Source organism: Lactuca saligna, chromosome 2 (assembly GCF_052625555.1).
Source record: "Lactuca saligna cultivar CGN05327 chromosome 2, ASM5262555v1, whole genome shotgun sequence".
Lineage (NCBI taxonomy): Eukaryota > Viridiplantae > Streptophyta > Magnoliopsida > Asterales > Asteraceae > Lactuca > Lactuca saligna.
Genome location: NC_136418.1, coordinates 189,054,373 through 189,072,174, shown reverse-complemented (window position 1 = coordinate 189,072,174; position 17,802 = coordinate 189,054,373). Strand labels below are relative to the sequence as shown.

Below are 17,802 nucleotides of genomic sequence, written 5' to 3'. Positions count from 1 at the left end.
ATAGATAGAGAGTGCAAAAACATTTATGATAACTTAATCACTATACATTACCAAACAAATATGATAACAAATCAATAAATTCAAAGGAAAACCGGATAATAAAACCTCCATGTCAGCAAAAAAGAACCATAAGCAGCACCATAAAACTTCAAAGAGTAGCCTCTACTTATTTCAATCACCATCCAATATAATAAAACCCCCATTGTATGATATATGAGCTTGAAGATTTAGCACAAAAGAAATCAATAATTACCAAGCAACTTTGGTAAACCCATTAAGACATCAATAAATCGCAAGTTCTTTAAATTATTAGCCAAAAGAAACAATGAACCCTTTCATTTAATCAGTCTTCCAAAATCAAAATTTCTTTGTAATAATTGGTTTGTTTGGAAAGAACGGAATGGTAAAGCCTACCTGATTATATCCATTTATGTGTGTATGAGAGAGAGGGGTAGCCATAGTTAGATCTGAAATAGATAAAAAAAAAACCAAAACATCTGTCAATTCCTTTTTCACATAAGAGCCAATAAACTTGCACCTACAAGCTCTCTATACCTGATTACATGTATAGGAGTGATTAGGTCGATGGTAGCAGCTAGGATTTTATAGCTTAGATGAATACTAAAAATCAACGAATATCCAGGTACGCACTCAAGGCTGACAGATCTGCTTAACAATAAAAACCAAGCATAAGCAAGAGGGTTAAATCCAAAAGTGAAAAATCTCTAATAACCCCACTTTTGTCATAATATATGAAGTATACTTTAGTAACTTACAAAATCATGAGTAAAGCATAAATTGAACCTCTATGTTATACCATTCGATAAAGAAACCACCATGTTTTTGATATCAGATCTAAACTCTCCCCATAAACATCTCTTGCTAGGTTCAAACAACTATAATGGTACACATGGATGTTGTTGCATTTAGAAAGAGATTCTCTCATCTCAATAACATCTCACAAAGGTTTTGGGATTTTCAGAACTGACCAGCCAATAACTTCAGTCTGCAACCAAGGGACGAATGATTAGCATATGGGTTCATACACATACACAGAGTTAGAGAGAGAGAGAGAGAGAGAGAGAGAGAGAGATGGGCACCTGATGGTGAGCTATGATAGATGCGGAGGTGGGTTGTGATGTCGGAGAGTGACCACATGCGATTTAAAAAGTACCAACCTATAAAATTTAGTAATAAACTTAAGCAACAACTCATCAACACCCAAAAGGGCGATTTACACAAAATTAACATTTGGAAGAAGAATAACCCTTGTCTGACTAACGATTTAGAAAAAATTAGGGCTTTAGGACATAAATTATGACATAAGAAAAGAGAATACTAAAGAGAGTTATAGATTGGAGCGGAGATTGTTTGATGTTGTAATTTGAAGAGAAGTCAGCTTTTTGTTGATCCCATCTGATCGTTGTGGTTTGCTAAGAATTGAATGAAATTGTGGACAGTGACCCGCTAATAGGTTGTAGCAACGACCAGATGGTGGTTGAACGTGATGTTGGTGTGAGATGTTGTCGGAATCAGGTGGCGACGGTGGAGGCACTGAGACATTTAGTAACGACGCCAAGAGAGAGATGGTAGAGATGTGGTTTAATGGCGGCTATTGTGTAGAGGAGATTGGGGTAACTGCGTGTAATAGTGTAAAATACATATAGGTGTTTAGGATGTGAATGGTTGGTGGACTTCCAGGGCGTCGATTGAGAAAAGGAGACACTACGATTTTTTGGTGAGTATTGATCGATTCTGAAGCGATTAGGAAGGAGACGCAAAGAAGAGGCGTTTGATTTCCTTATGATGGAGGTTGTTGCGTCTAGTGTTGTGTGTAGAGAAGATTAGGGTAACATTAAAGATAAGGTAATACCGTGTACGTATACGCCGATGTGATTATAAGCTTGATATTATTGTACATGAGGTATTAGGTATTAGGTATTGTACCTCTTAATTTTCAAGAAACATGCAATATGCTTAATAATATATATACACTTAAAAACTTATGTTTATACCAGAACATGACATTTTAAAAGACAAGGTTTGTTATAATGGCGGTGGGGTGGAGTAATTGCCTTGGTCGGAATCTGATGGATCTAAACTTGATGAATGGAGAGTTGTATACTTGATCACCGCCCTTGTTGAAATCTCAATCAGGTGAGACGGAATGTACTTCCTTCACTCCTCCTATTGTTTCCACATTTTCTCCTACTGTTTCCACCCTTTTGAGCCATATATAGTATCCATAATGGCCATTAGGCCATTACTCTTCTACCAATTTGCTATGACCTCACTTTTAAAATAAAATCAAAAACAAGAAAATGAATTCAAAAGCATGTTGTATTGATTGAAACACTCACAATACCAAATAAACAAATTGTAACCCTAATGATTTTAGTGGTTCAAGAGCCAAGCCTCTTCCAATGGTAAAAGATTCTTCGAGTTCACAAAAAGATAAGATGATGCTACTCTCATCGCTCTTATCTTTTATAAGCCACTGTTGTAACAAACTAAATAGCATAATACCCAAAATACCCCTCCCACTTATAAGATGCTTTATATTTTCCTGATTTCCCAGCTTACCTTTTCTAGAATATTTGACTAATATCAGAGGTATAGCAGTTCTGTAGGTTTTGATTTACGAGACTTCTGAAGCACACCACCTATTTGACGATAATCCTATGCGAGAGTCCTCATAATAATACTGTATGAAATTTCTAGATGCTTAGTCACCTATCGAGAGCATAATTAGAAGTTTGGCAACAAGAAATCGCAGACAGCTGTTAGCCAAAAATATTACATAAACCCTGACATGCTTTTGAGAACAAAAGTTCCAAAGAAATACGCAAGGTATGTTGCGGTTGAAATTCCAAATATACCCACAAGAATTCCAGGAATTACCAAAGAGCCCCAACCTTTGGCTGTTGCCATCCCAGATGCTGTTGTAGGACCTCCAATGTTAGCATTTGATGCTAAAAGTAGTAACTTTAGGTCTAATCTGAGTAACTTCCCCAGTCCAAGAATCACAAGAAGATGCACTGTGATTTGAATAAAGGCAAACACAAACACACTTGGAGCAACCATGATAACATTCCATATGCTCCCACTCGCACCCAATACAGCAAAAAATACCTATATCATCAACATCAAAATAGTTCATGTTTGTAAACCTTATGTTTGGTTAAGAACAAAACAAAAAGATTTTCTTGAAATACCTGAATCGAAATTGCAGCAACAACATCACCAGCAGGTGCCAGGTAACCAATTTGTCTTGGAAGTAAAGTTGCCAAAATCACAACGGTTGCAGTAATTGCTGGTAGCGTGCCACCTGGCAATTTTAAAACTTGAATGATATGTGTTGAAACTTTGCAGATTGCAAAAGAAACAGCAAGTGCAGTAGCTGTTTGTATTGTGGCCACATTGCCTTCCAAATTATTTCTCGGATCTGCCATTTGACATAAGTTAAAGGTGCACAGATAGACATTCAAATAAAGGGAGGTAGCAAATGAATAAAAAAAAATGAGGTTATTTATTTTAAACTCACCTTCGGTTGGTGGTAAAGCCTCTGAAGGAATTTTAGAGCCTAATGCAAACAACACCATGAAGTAAATCGCACATATAACATTGTCTGCAGCTACACCTGCAGCAACAACAGATGGAGAAACACCAAGTGCATCTGAAACCGCAACATAGTTTATAGCTACAAAAATAAAACATTGTTTTAGTTTTATGATTAAAAAACACAGTAAATGAAAAATACCACATCTTTGGTTAGCAATATCATTAATAATAATATTACCTCCTCCTATATAACTGGCCATGAGAGCAGAAGCAATCTTCCAACTATCTTGACCTAGTGATCGCATAGGAACAATCCAGAATGCTACTAGTGTTCCAAATGTGGTTGCAACTGCCACATTATAATAAACAAAATGTCAGTTTTTCTTAGTGTTAAAAGAATGATATTTTCAAACAAGCATCTATTAAAGTATGCTTAAACTGATAACTGTTTGTATAAAAAATATGACCTGATCCAATCAAAAAGGCCAAGAGGAGCTTGCCGGTTGATTTTATCACATTTCGCATATCAGCTCTGAACAGCATCAATGGGATTGTCAAAGGTAGAATGAATTCCATCACAATAGAGTAAGCATGTGCTTCGTGAGGAATAATCCCCATGTTACTGGCTGCAAGGCCCAACAAGATGCTCACAAGTGCAGCACTGATCATCCCCCCAATCTTGGTTCTCTCTGACCTTTATTTGGATATTCAAACACCCCAAAATCCACATACACTTAATTACCAAAATCATGAAATTCAAAAAAGGAAACAAATCTGATTGATTGCAGCATATACAACTTTAAGATTGCAAGCAATCTGGATAGCAACAGAACTAGCATATCTGTTGTACCCAAAAAGTCAATGGATCTGTACCAATCATTAAACTTCAGATTTTAAGAACCGACTCTTAAAACTCCGAATCTATATTCTCAAAACGCTAGTGAATGATTTTAGGTGACAGTTTAGTTAAGGAGCAAAGGGAATAATACAGTTTCAATCTTATAATTGATTAAAAGAATGAACAGAGTCAACGAGTTCTAATCTCAAATTCACAATAAGCAAGCAATGAGAATAGAGAAATTGATTACCATAGACCAAAAGCACCAGTGGCGAAGAGAGCAGTCCATATGCCCCAATGGTCATTAGGCGATATCAGAGGGAATCTCAAATTAGACCTAGCCACTACACTTGGATTGAGTGTAGGTGTGTTTCCCGACGATGAGAAGCGAGATGTTTCGAGCGAGAAACGTCTCAAAGTGAACGTACACAGTTTCGGTTCGGATTTTGAACTGTTGGATGAGATTAATGAATGAGTACAATATTGGCGGTGAGAGAGCGACGGTAACCGAAATGACGACGCAGCGGCCGTCATGAACGGCGACGACGACGCCATTAATGGTGAGATGAGCCTTCCGAAATACTTGCTTCATCAATTTAGCTTTTCCTGTCCTTGGATTTTTGTGTGTGTTTATGTGGATTCCTTGTTTGCCGGCACCTGTGTTTTGTCAATTGGAGCTTTCCGATATCAATTTTATCCAGTAATAAATAAACAGGGTTGCCGTGTGTTGGCACGGATTAAACAGGCCCAAAAACAAAACCGCAAATATAAAATAATAAAACTGAAATTTAAACCGGTTAAGATAGTCTCGACTCGATTTTGGTATGAGACATGTTCAAAGTCAACAGCCCAATGATTAGGGCTCTTTGGTAATTCGTGTACGTCTTGTGGGTATAGTTCGATTGCATATTTCTTTGAAACTTTTATTCTCAAAAGCATGTAACTAGATCTGTAACTTTAATATTCCGTTAAACTAAAGTATACTATTACCATTTAATCATCAAAATATGCAGATGGCATATTGCATACATGATACATGGTGTGGTGTATATGAAAACCGGAAAACATTTTGTCCATTTTGCTACCTTAAGTAAGTTAGACTAATTCTAGTAATTCTACTATTAACAAATAGAACTCTGAAATAAACATCTCCATTTCAGTAAACAAAAAAAAAATACATGGCACTAAACATTATTTGTATGATGATGTTACAAACGAAAACGAAAACGAAAGCTGTTTACATAATTAGATTACATGTATTGAAGCACATAAGTTCCAAAAGCAACACCCAGAAAAGTAGCAATGGCAATGCCAAAAATACCGGCAAGAACCGCTGGAACAATCAAGGAAGTCCACTCTTTAGCTGTGGCCATTCCACAAGCCGTTGTGGGGCCTCCTACATTCGCATTTGATGCCAACAGCAATAACTTGAGCTCCAAACCAAACACCTTTCCCAAACCTAGAATAACTGCCAGATGAACTGCCAGCTGGACAAGAGCAAACAAAAATATACTAGGTGCTGTTGTCACCACATTCCATATGTTCCCACTTGCCCCAATCACTGTGAAAAATATCTGACAAAAAATATACATATATTAGTAACAAAATGCATTACAAAAAAATTCGGAATATAAATATGTTGCAACTGAGGTTATAACCTGCATTAGGATTATGGCCATAACCTCGCCAGCAGGTGCAAGGTGAGTAAACTGCTTTGGGAATGTTGTTGCCAAAACAACAACCACAGCAGTAATGGCTGGAAGGCTTCCTCCTGGAATCCCAAAATATTTTGTTATAAAACTTCCGATTTTGCAGATGCCAAAGGATACAGCAAGGGCTGTAGCAGACTGCAGCAATGGAAGTTTGCTCTTGGATTCTGATTTCACATCTTCTTCAACATCTGTCAAACTTCCACGTTTATTTACAATTCAACATATAATATTAATAACAGGATTGAAAACCAACCCGTGGTTGATGTTGAACTCTCGGGAGGGATTTTAGCAGCTAGCGCAAACAATGTGGTAAAATATACTGCACAAATAACATTATCTGCAGCTAGTCCAGCAGCTAAAACTGAAGGAGAAATCTCTAGAGCTTCAGCAATGGCAACATAATTGACAGCTATAAAGTAACATAAACAGAAAGAAGTCATTAGTTCTATATATATATATATATATATATATATATATATATATATATATATATATATATATATATATATATATGTATAATTATAGAAGGATTCTTTAACAAACTAATTACATTGTTCATTACCTCCACCAATATGTCTACCCATTAAAGCAGCAGCAATTTTCCACCCTTCTTGGCCAAGTGGTCGCATTGGAACCATCCAATAAGCCACAATTGTTCCAATTGTTGTTGCCACTAAATGAATGGGCCAAAAGCAAAAAGATTAAAGTAAGAGTGGGATCTATCATAGTTATTGGAAGTCTGTGAAAATTTTCTTTTAGAAAGCTTACCTGATCCAATCAAGAAAGCCAAAAGGAGCTTCCCTGTTGACCTAACAACTCGAAAAAGATCTGCTCTAAACAACAATAGGGGGACAGCTAATGGCAACAGATACTCAAGGACAATTGGATAAGCCTTCGCTTCACATGAAATAACCCCTAAATTACTAGCAGCAAGTCCAATCAATGTGCTCACCAATGCCCCGCTTAACATGTTCCCAATCTTTGTATTCTCTGACCTTATAGGTAAAATGAGTATCGTCTTCTCATGAGTTTACGAAGATCGCTTTCTATGTAAATTAGACAGTTGGGAAGAATTAAGTATACTAGGGGAGAGAGATTACCAGCTACCAATAGCGCCGATGGAAAAGAGAGCAGTCCAGTTTCCCCATTGATCTGAGGGCGAGATTAGCGGGAAATTCAAGTTTGCTCTGACCTTTACACATCGACGACTTGAATTGCCATTATTCGGATCAAGCACAAGTGGCGAAGATAATATGACTTTATCTTTGCAGGCATCAGAACTATGATTTCGTGATAGCGAATGACGAGGTCTCAAATCAAAATTATTCGTCGAATGACAAGTCAGTATGTTTTGGTTTCGGCCGGAAGATAACTGCCACCGCCGCTGTAAAGTCGGACGCAGAGACGGCAGCTGAAGATAGAGAAGATGCGACGACATTCTCTCAACTGATAAAAGTGATTAACTGATTGCCAATAGCCGAGTCCGATTAAACCTAAAAGCATACAATTTCAACACTGCTTCTTTGCTCGGATTCTTCTCAGTGTCGCCGCCGTGGCATCAACTCCGGGATTAGTAAATATATATAGTAAGGAAGTACGACCTTTATTGAAGGTATCAAATGTAAATACTAAATACGGTGAATCTGAATTCACTCGGATTTTGGACATATACTTATTTACGGTGAATCTCTTCTTTTTTTTTTATAGGAAGGATCCCTACCTCAGATGCTCTTTCTCATAGGGGCATTTCAGTAATTCATCCTAATTGTCACCTATGTGGATGGGTTGTGGAAACCGTGAACCATCTCTTTTTCGAGTGCAACTTTGCAAAAACTGTTTGGTATTGGATCGCTAAGTGGTGTGATGTACCTGACTTAAGAGGAGACAACATCAGGGAGAGGATGGAGTTTGCACAATCTTGGGGTAACTGCCCCCACAAAAGGGATACACTGAATCTTATTCTATACTCAGCCAATTTGGAACATATGGCTTGCGCGTAATTAGAGAATTTTCAACAAGAAACATGTTTCTCCTACGAAAATGGCGGATGCTATAATTTTACAAGGTTTTGAATGGTTGAAATACATGGGTAATATCGGCAAAAGCTGGACAGAATGGAGTTGCTGCCCATTTTGATCCTTTAATTCTCTGTTTTTGTTTCCATTGTACGTATATATGTTTGTTATCTCCCTTCCCTGTACTATCTTCCAAAGCTTCTTGCTACTGGTTTTTTTTATATATATTCTGGATTTGGGAATTTGAAGCCCGATAAAGGGGGCTTAGGTTGGAGAGTGTTTTGGTGGATTTGGAAGGCACATAATAGGTAATAGATAAAATATAAGATCTAAGTCTCTTTTGATAAATTTGATTGATGTTGTAGTTCTAATTTTAAATTTATTTTATAATGTTTTAGCGTCTTGCTAATTAGTTTTAATGTATTCTACCGTTCAAAAAAATATATATTTATTTGAAGGCTGAGAAATTTATTTTCATATTACTAGTTATAGATAATGTTAAATAACATGTGTTAGCTTAACGGTATCAGGTAGTATCATTTCTTCTTGAGATCGAGGGTTCAAGTCCCGTAGTGAACATATATAGAATTAGGTATTAGTTTATGAGTAAATTATAATATTGTATTTTCCAGTTAAAAAAAAAAAAAAAAAAAAAAAGATAATGTTAAATTGTTCTTTTTAATTAAGTTAAAAATAAAACTATTCATACCAATAAGGGTTAGATTGATCTATTTCATTTATGATAGCTTGTAAATTGTAACTTATAATGTTTGTCTTGATTCTTGTTAATGTATTCTATATTATTTAGTCCTTTAAAAAACATGTTTAACAACCTTCATCAACTTATTGGGGGCGGTATCATATAGACAAGGGAAAATTATTTATTAAGGTAATTAACTTTTCGGTATGTTCACATCTGAATAACTATCCTTTTTTGTATATATTTAGGTGACAAATTTGTTGAAAGTATTCACATATAACTATTATGACATGCTATAGCAGGTTAAATCCTAGATGTGCACGCTTTTACCAAGTTCGTTACCTAGATGTGTACAAAAAAAATAGATACCTAAATATGAATAAAATGAAAAATAAAAGTAAATTACACAAATGGTCCCTGTAATTTAGGTGAATTTATGTTTTTGGTCCCTAACTTATTTTTTTTAACTCGGATGGTTCCTACTATTTATTTTTGTTACGCGTTTGGTCTCTGTCTTACCTAAAAGACTATTTTGCCCTTATTAATTTATTTTTTAATTAATTTTCTTATTTATGGATTTATTTTTAATATATTTAAAAAAAAAACTAATAGACTCACATATCTATATTTGCTCACTATAAACCTCAAACCATATTTGAGAAATTTAATTTAGATGGTCCCTATTGTTTATTTTTGTTGCGCGTTTGGTCCCTTTCTTCCTAAAAATATTATTGTACCCTTATTAATTTATTTTTTAATTATTTTTCTTATTTATGTATTTATTTTTTATATATATAAAAAAATTAATAGACCTCACATATCTGTATCTGCTCACCATAAACCTGAAACCACATTTGAGAAATTTAATTTCGGTCTTACCGGTCACCATCCCATTTTTCATCTTCTCCAACTTCTATTTCTTTTCCATCTTTAGTAATATCGATGTCTTCACCATCCTTTTTTTTTGTACTTCAACTCTGACGAACCAACATCATAACCTACTATCTCTTCATATTTAGTGGGTTGTGGTGTTGATTCGACGGAGTTGAAGTACCGAAAAAAAATGATGATGAAGACGTAACAAAATTAATAAGTGCACAGTAGTCTTTTTAGGTAAGACAAAGACCAAGCTCGTAACAAAATTAAATAGTAGGGATCATCCGAGTTAAAAAAAAATTAATTAAAAAATAAACAGTATGGATCATCTGGTGAGATACAAATATGTAGGTCTATTAATTTTTTTAAATATGTAAAAAATAAATACATAAATAAGAAAATTAATTAAAAAATAAATTAATAAGGGCACAATAGACTTTTTAGGTAATACAAGGACCAAACGCGCAACAAAAATAAACAGTACGGACCATCCAAGTTAAAAAAATAAGTTAGTGACCAAAAGCACAAAATTTCCCAACCCACAGGGACCATTCGTGTAATTTAGTTTTACTTTTCGCTTTGTTCATATTTGGGTAACTGTTTTTTTTGTACACATCTAGGTAATGGACTTGTTGAACGCGTTTGTAACGCCCCGTTCCTGGTACGTATTTATTTTAATTAAATGTTCTTTTGAGAATAGCTACTCGGCGAGTTGTAGCCCTAACTCGCCGAGTAGATGTCGAGTGGATGCGGGTTTTAAGTGATCTACTCGGCGAGTCCACGCCTGGACTCGGCGAGTAGGCCAATCAGGAGGAGACCCTAATCCTTAGGGTTTGCACCCTATTTAAACGCCCTTTCAGCCCCATCTCAACCCCCCATCACCCTCAGAGCAATCCTTATCGAAACCCTAGCCTCCATTGGTGAGTTTAAGTGATTTGTTGCCTTGTGAAGGGACTTTGGGTGCACTTTGGAGCAAGTGGAAGAAGGGAGAAGTTGAAGAGGTCAAGGAAGGGGACTTAGATCCATAACACATTCATTTGTGGTCATCCATTCCAGTAATAAAGTTTCCATCTTGGTTATTTATCTATTAGATCTTGTTTGTCCCTAAAATGTTGCTTTTAAGCCCTAAAACCCCAAATCCTTGAAGAGAATCCTTATGGTTGGGTTATACTTCAGATCTGGACTCTCATTACCGTCTGGAAGTGTTAAGTTTCGATCATACTGGTGATTAAGGTCCCTCTTGAGCTTAGAACCCATTAAGAGCTTAGTTTGGGCATTGGAAGCCTCTAAAGCTATGCATGCACGTAAAGTTTGCAACTTTACGTGATAAGCATGCCCTAGAAGCTTGGATCTGTGGTTTAGAGCCGCTGCATGGCTCAAATCAGGTCTGTATGGAAAAAGGACTGATTGTACTCGATGAGTAGAACGATGGACTCGGCGAGTCCCATGCAGATAGCTGTGGACTCGGCGAGTTGGATGAGCAACTTGGTGAGTCCGATGAAGATTGCCTTAGACTCGACGAGTTGTTCTTCAACTCAGCGAGTCAGATGATTTTGGACTTAGTATGCATGCATCGAGGAAGGACGCGTCGAGTCTTCGCTAAGCTCAACGAGTAGAAACGGGTGTAGAACTAGAACAGATGGAGGAGACTCGGCGAGTTGGCGAGTCAACTCGGCGAGTCCGGTCAACCAGGAAGTTGACTTTGACCAGGATATTGACTTTGGCCGGGGGGTAAAATAGTCATTTTACCCTAAGATTAGTTATCAGTATATGACTTAGTGTTTATGGAAATTGTAGTCGGGGAGTTCCGATTCGGCAGTCAAGCGCTCAGCAAGCAGACTTTCAGCAGCTACTTCGAGGTGAGTTATCTTCCAGTAGCGGTGGGTCTAAGGCCACAATGTCGACCCACTAGTAGGAATTGTATGATTAGATGATCGTCTCTGTGATAATCATCTAGGGTTGCCACTACTTGTGTTATGTTTATGTGTTTGTACGATATGATGCTATGTGCTAGCGATACTAGGGGAGATAGTCCCCAGGTATCCGGTCGAAAGGACCGAAGGGGAGACCAGCACCCAGATATGCTAGTCAGTATCTGGTCGAAAGGACTGAAGGGGAGACCAACACCCAGATATTGTGACATCCCCAAAATCTCGGCCAGAAAAGACCGATTTTCATTTATGCTTTTAAAATAATTTCAGAGCAAATCCTTTTGATTTGAAAGAGTTGCGGAATTTGTTCCCAAAAACAAAACATGATAAAACATTGTTTACCAAAGCATTTCATAAAAGAAATGTATTTTCACTATATAATCAAAACTCGGGGTGTCATGTTCCAATACAGACCAATAAGCATAAACGATAACATTACAAGTCATTCAACAAATATATACATATACAGGCTTGTAAACAAAACAACTTGATGGTTCATCCATCTTACACCCTTGCGCCACTTCCTGCAATACAAATAAAACTGAGTGGGTCATGCTTGGGAGCCTGGTGAGCATATAGGGTTTTCAACCCACAACAAATAATTAAATTAATTACTATCAAGCAACAATAACTCAATTACCCATTCCCGTTATTCTCACTTTATGTCCCTAAAATAACTAACACAAGGGACCTAGTCTAAGAATATTTCATCGGGGTGACAACACATGCTTCGGGGGTTCCTCAGCAATATAAGTCAAATAAAGCAACCATGAGGGGGATGAAATACAGCGAATGAACACCCAAGTTCATTAACACCTACAGGTTATGAGCCTGCTAGCGTTCCACTGGACTGTCTTGAAAAGTCCGTGGTCGTCATCTAAATTCCGCTAGATGACTGGATCAAAACAACATTGAGGCCTCTCATCTGTTTATTACACACCAACTATCTACCCATGTTCTACCCAACATATTAGTAGATAAAACATACATTTTTATAGATAGTTTCAAAACCTGTATAGCATGCTCAATCAATACATTTCCACATAACAGATATCACACCCCAAAACCAGGAACGGCGGAAACGTTCTGGGGCGGAGGACGTCATGTATAATATCAACAACAATGTAAAGTAGTAAACAAGCAACAACATCATCCATTGCATTAATAATATAATTATTATACAAATATGTTCTGTCAAATTTTGATAAACACTAAGGTGCTGTTTGTTTTTTCTGAGGCAAAATGTTTGCAGTCTGCGGACCACATCTGTAGACCTCTGCAGTAGAAGAGGTGGATCAAACGTCTGCAGTCTGAAAAAAGAAGACTGTTTGTTTTTTTAACATCTGCGGGCTATTAAAATAAACTGAAATCTAAATAAACTGATTTTTTAAAACTTCAAAGCGAATTTTTTATATATTTTTACGACTTTATTATAAATATATAACGAATCTAGATCAACTTTTATGTATTATTATATAAAAAATAAAAATAAAAATGGTATTAATTCATATACATATTTGATAAAAACCAACAACTTTGATTGCAAAGTTATAACTAAACATTATAATTAGTGATCAAAGAATTTGTACATAAATAGATGGAAATAAACTTCGATTTTTTCAAATAAATCTATTAAAAACGTACGATAAATATTTTCTCGAGAAATTGATGATACTCTATTAAATAAAGTTTTACAAAATTTTGGCAAAAAAATATAAGAATATATTTTTATTTTTTTTTTCATATTTATATAAACAATTTCAACGACTATTATTATAATAAATTTTTATTTATAAATTTGTTAAAAATATCATGTTTGTATCGTCAAATGTTTTTTTTTAAGTTTTGTAATTTTTTTTTCATATTGTTTATCATTAATAAAGTTGGAAAAAATATAAATTAAAAAAAAAACTTAAAAAAAATAAAGATATATATGTTTTTTTAAGCTAGAAGATGTCTGAAGATGTTAGAAGACTCTGGTCCACATCTGCGCCAAGAAGAGGGCGCGCAGACATTTTTAGGTCTGCAGTCTTCAAAAAAACAAACAGTCTGCGAAGACTAATGTCTGCGCGTGGTCTGCGCGGCGCAGACAGAAGACGTCTCGTAGATCTGCAGACAAAAAACAAACACTACCTAAAGCATAAATCAAAATGAAAGATAAGTCTTGAACAAGCTCCATCTTCCTTTCTCCTTGCATCGGTACCTGTCTATGATGACCTGAGGATACAAGTAATTTTGAAAGCGAGTATCAGCTTTGAAGCTGGTGAGATCATAAGTATTTAGTGTCTTAATTTGTATGTAAGAATTTGTAAGTCTATGTATTGTAAGAATATGTAAGTGTATATGGATTGTAAGTGTTTGAAAAACCCTAGAATCCCTATGATTCCTTCTAGTATATGAAGGTGTCTTCTACCAAGACCTAACTGTTCTGTGTGTGTATCTTGTAAGAGGATGTATTTTCCAAAGTATAACTATCATTATCCAAAAATATAGTTTGTACATTAATGTTTAAGTGAAGTTATCACTAAAAATATGTAATGGAAAAATCAATGTAGTACTATGGTGTAGTGCCGAACTACAACCGTACCTATTACCTTAAATCTAGGGTAATACTTCCAAGTACTGTAGTATTTGATATAAATAACTACATCGATACTCAACTGCCTTATTTGAGGGATAAGGTATAATGCGATGTCTAGATCCCAGACTATACGCTCCCCTATCAAAGGGATTTTGGGACCTACCCACGACCCCTGCATGAATGCAAGCCGTGAGCATCCACATTACTAATGATCATGTATACTCGATATAACTATCACAATTGCAGTGTGATTCATCAGTATAGTTAGATCCTGAACTGGTTCCGTGCTATAGCCCCTAGTGACGTCTATTCTATGTATATGTAAGTGTACTCATGTAAGTGTGATCATGTAATTGTACTCATGTAAGTGTGATCATGTAATAGTACAGTAGTGTACTGTAATGTTCTACATGTGCTAGATGTAATGTGTGTTCTCTCTATCTAGCAAGTATAGTAATGTAGTCATTCTAGTATAGATGTATATTGTGACAACCCGATATTTCAACTCTTTGTAATGACCTAATAGGTCAAGTATTGTAAACATCTTTGAGCTACTAAAATTAACTTTGATAATAAAATGTCCAAAAAGTTTCTATTTAAATTCTTCTATGTTTAGATATCATCAAACCATGATCGTATGTAAAAAGAACGCCCAAATCCGACTTCGTATATTAAAGTTATGATATTTCAAGTCCAGCTTAGCAACAAACGGCTAAAAACTCGAAACGGAGATCGAGCGACATTTGGCCGGAATGACCTAAACGAGAATCGAAGGTCTCGACAATGGTATTTCAACGGTAAAAAGTCTGGCAAAAACCGACGTCAGATAAAGAAGTTATGAATTTTTAAAGAAATTCCTTAATCACATCATTTTAATAAATAAATAATAAATATAATTTCGGAATTTGCCAACGGAATCTAAACGAAAGTTGTAGATCGTAGTCTCACCTTCGCGAGGATATAAAGAACGTCGAAAACGGAGTTCGTATGAAGGAGATATGAATTTTTGAAGTTTGATAAATAATTATATATATATATATATATATATATATATATATATATATATATATATATATATATATATATATATATATATATATATATATTATTAAAAATTCGGTATTATCCGAAGAGGAGTCAGCCTAGGGCCGAGGTACGCACCGCGTACGCTCGTACGCCCCGCGTACTCGAAGGGCACGGCCTCGGAATGTCCACGTCGCCCTATGCGAAGCTATCCGACCCGCTGTCCCATCCGACCCGCTCCGTCCGAAGTACGTAAGCGATGACGTACGGGTACGCGCTGCGTACGCCCGTACGCCCCACGTTCGGAGGCGGTTCAGCACCCCTATAAAAGGGATGCGAGCCTTTCCGAAAATGTTGTTCATTTCCTCTCTTTCTCTCCCGATCTTGCCTCGATTTCCGTGCCCGTTCAAACCCGAAGCTCTGGTCTTTTTGCTCAAGTCCCGAGGGTCGATTTTACTCCCGAGAATCCCGAGAAAAATCCATTTCGCGAGACGAAACTCTGCCCGGTTTTTGATCTCGCTATCTTCGAATTTCCAAGTGAGTTCATACCCCTTTATTCAACCTTTGAAATGCTTTTAAATGTTTTAAATACTATATGGGGGGGGGGGGGAATACAAGTTAAACACTTATAGTTATTGCTTCGATCACAAGTGATTGCATTAATCACATGTGATTAATAACTAGGAAACCAATGATTTTATCACTGTTCAAACTGTTTTACTTCAAAATGTTTTACAAACTCTTTTACTTATCAAATGCTTTATTGTAAACTTTGTTTTACTACCTATAAATTTGCATGCCTATATATGTATAGCTGTATAAATAATGTTTAAAGGGCTTAGGAAAGCCACCTATCCTATTTCCTTTTCCTCGATTTGGATGTGGTCTGGTGGAATTTCGGGTGACTATCCGAGGGTCGTTTCAATATTAGTTATATGTCATATATACGTGTATAGACATAAAGGTACTTCCATATTCATGCTTATCAACACATCATTAGTAAGTTACCATCGGGGTAACACGGGATCATACTACTACGATTTCTAGATCAACGAGTCAGTTCATTCATGAGTCAATATTCATTTCTAAGAGAACATATACAATGATACTAGAACAAGTAATATTATATTACATATACACGAACACGTTAACAATTGTGATCCACTGTATGGGAGCATGTCTTAATTGTCATGACCCGAGTTGTAGCCAGAGTCTCTTAGAGGGAGAGCGTTGAGTTTGTGTATAGATCTATACTGGATTGACTATCCTACACCTTGCTGTTAGCTACAGTGGGACCGACAGGTCTACGGGTGCCAAACGTCATAACTTATTTTTCGACTATACGTTGTCGATGTTACCAGTCGATAGTATGGTGCAATTTATCACACAATACCTTAATATAAACCCGGTTTAAGGTAGTTAGTACCGCAGTAGTTCATATAAAACGAAACTACCGTACTACAATAATTTACCCATTACATTTTGGTGATAACCTCACTTAAACTTAAATGTACAAACTATATTTTGTTAAATGATAGTTACACTTGGGAAATTACACACTTTTACATCAAACGAGCATACAAACAGTTAAGCCTTGGTAGAGGGCTACTTTAAACAGAAAATATAGGTTTTTCTGAGAGATTCAAGCGTTTACAAACACTTACATACATTTACAACTCATACTTGCGACAGGTTCAAAACGTTTTGATAACGAACCTCGACACTAAAATACTTATGAATTCACCAGCTTAATGTTGATAAACTCTTTCAAAATAACTTGTATTCTCAGGTCATCAGTAGACAGGTACCGATGCTAGCTTTTGAGAAGATGGAGCGCATTCAAGACTCATCATACTATTTTGATATACATTATATTTTTGGTGTCTAAAACTGTACGGAACACGCTTGTATTAAAATTATATATTTAATGCAATGGATGATGTTGTTTGCTTATTTACAATTACTGTGTTGTGATACTCTACATGACGTCCTCCGCCCCAGAATGTTTCCGCCATTATTGGTTTTGGGGTGTGACATATATGTTCTCGTCCTAGTATAGTTGTATATGTTCTCGTCCTAGTATAGTTGTATATGTAATGTACTGAAAATTTCTAGAAAGTATTGACTCATGAATGAACTGACTCATTGTATGATATCGCGTTCTAGTAATTATTCTAGTATCTTCCTAAACTACCCATATGGTAGTTTACTAGTAATCTATCTGTTAAGTATGGACATGGATGTATACCCTCGTTACCCAAGGACATATGTTAAACTGGAAGGACCTTTTATGACTATATATGTACACATGATATATAACTAATATTTAAACGACTTTCGGACGAATACCCGATATCCCACCAGACCACATCTCAAGGCGCGAAAAGGAAATAGGGTGGATAGCCTTCCTAAGTCTTTTAAACATTTCTTATATAACTCTACATATAGAGGCATGCAATTTATAATATAAAAGCATAAATAAGTTTTGTAAGACATTTGAAATATAAGTATTATTTTAAGAAAAGATCGACTTGATGTCAATCTATAAAACAATTTGAAGGCATA

General features: G+C 36.0%; 2 protein-coding genes and 1 long non-coding RNA gene across 3 annotated transcripts; 1 reads left to right on the top strand and 2 right to left on the bottom strand.

The window, feature by feature from the left end:
• Nucleotides 1-1,974: 1,974 nt before the first annotated feature.
• Nucleotides 1,975-5,104, bottom strand: LOC145028567 (uncharacterized). The gene is made up of 6 exons (XM_078977260.1): nt 4,650-5,104; nt 4,029-4,255; nt 3,800-3,910; nt 3,545-3,700; nt 3,216-3,445; nt 1,975-3,132 (listed from the first exon to the last, which is right to left on the bottom strand). Exons 1-6 carry the CDS (start codon nt 4,952-4,954, stop codon nt 2,797-2,799), a joined length of 1,365 nt encoding a protein of 454 aa, XP_078833386.1. The 5' UTR covers nt 4,955-5,104; the 3' UTR covers nt 1,975-2,796.
• A 426-nt stretch (nt 5,105-5,530) lies between these two features.
• Nucleotides 5,531-7,549, bottom strand: LOC145028565 (uncharacterized). The gene is made up of 6 exons (XM_078977259.1): nt 7,212-7,549; nt 6,880-7,106; nt 6,674-6,784; nt 6,365-6,520; nt 6,058-6,299; nt 5,531-5,973 (listed from the first exon to the last, which is right to left on the bottom strand). Exons 1-6 carry the CDS (start codon nt 7,547-7,549, stop codon nt 5,650-5,652), a joined length of 1,398 nt encoding a protein of 465 aa, XP_078833385.1. The 3' UTR covers nt 5,531-5,649.
• Nucleotides 7,550-7,587: 38 nt separating this feature from the next.
• LOC145028566 (uncharacterized) lies at nt 7,588-8,347 on the top strand. The gene is made up of 2 exons (XR_013676061.1): nt 7,588-7,723; nt 7,819-8,347. It is a non-coding gene; the product is annotated as an uncharacterized LOC145028566 (long non-coding RNA).
• The last annotated feature ends 9,455 nt before the right edge of the window (nt 8,348-17,802 follow it).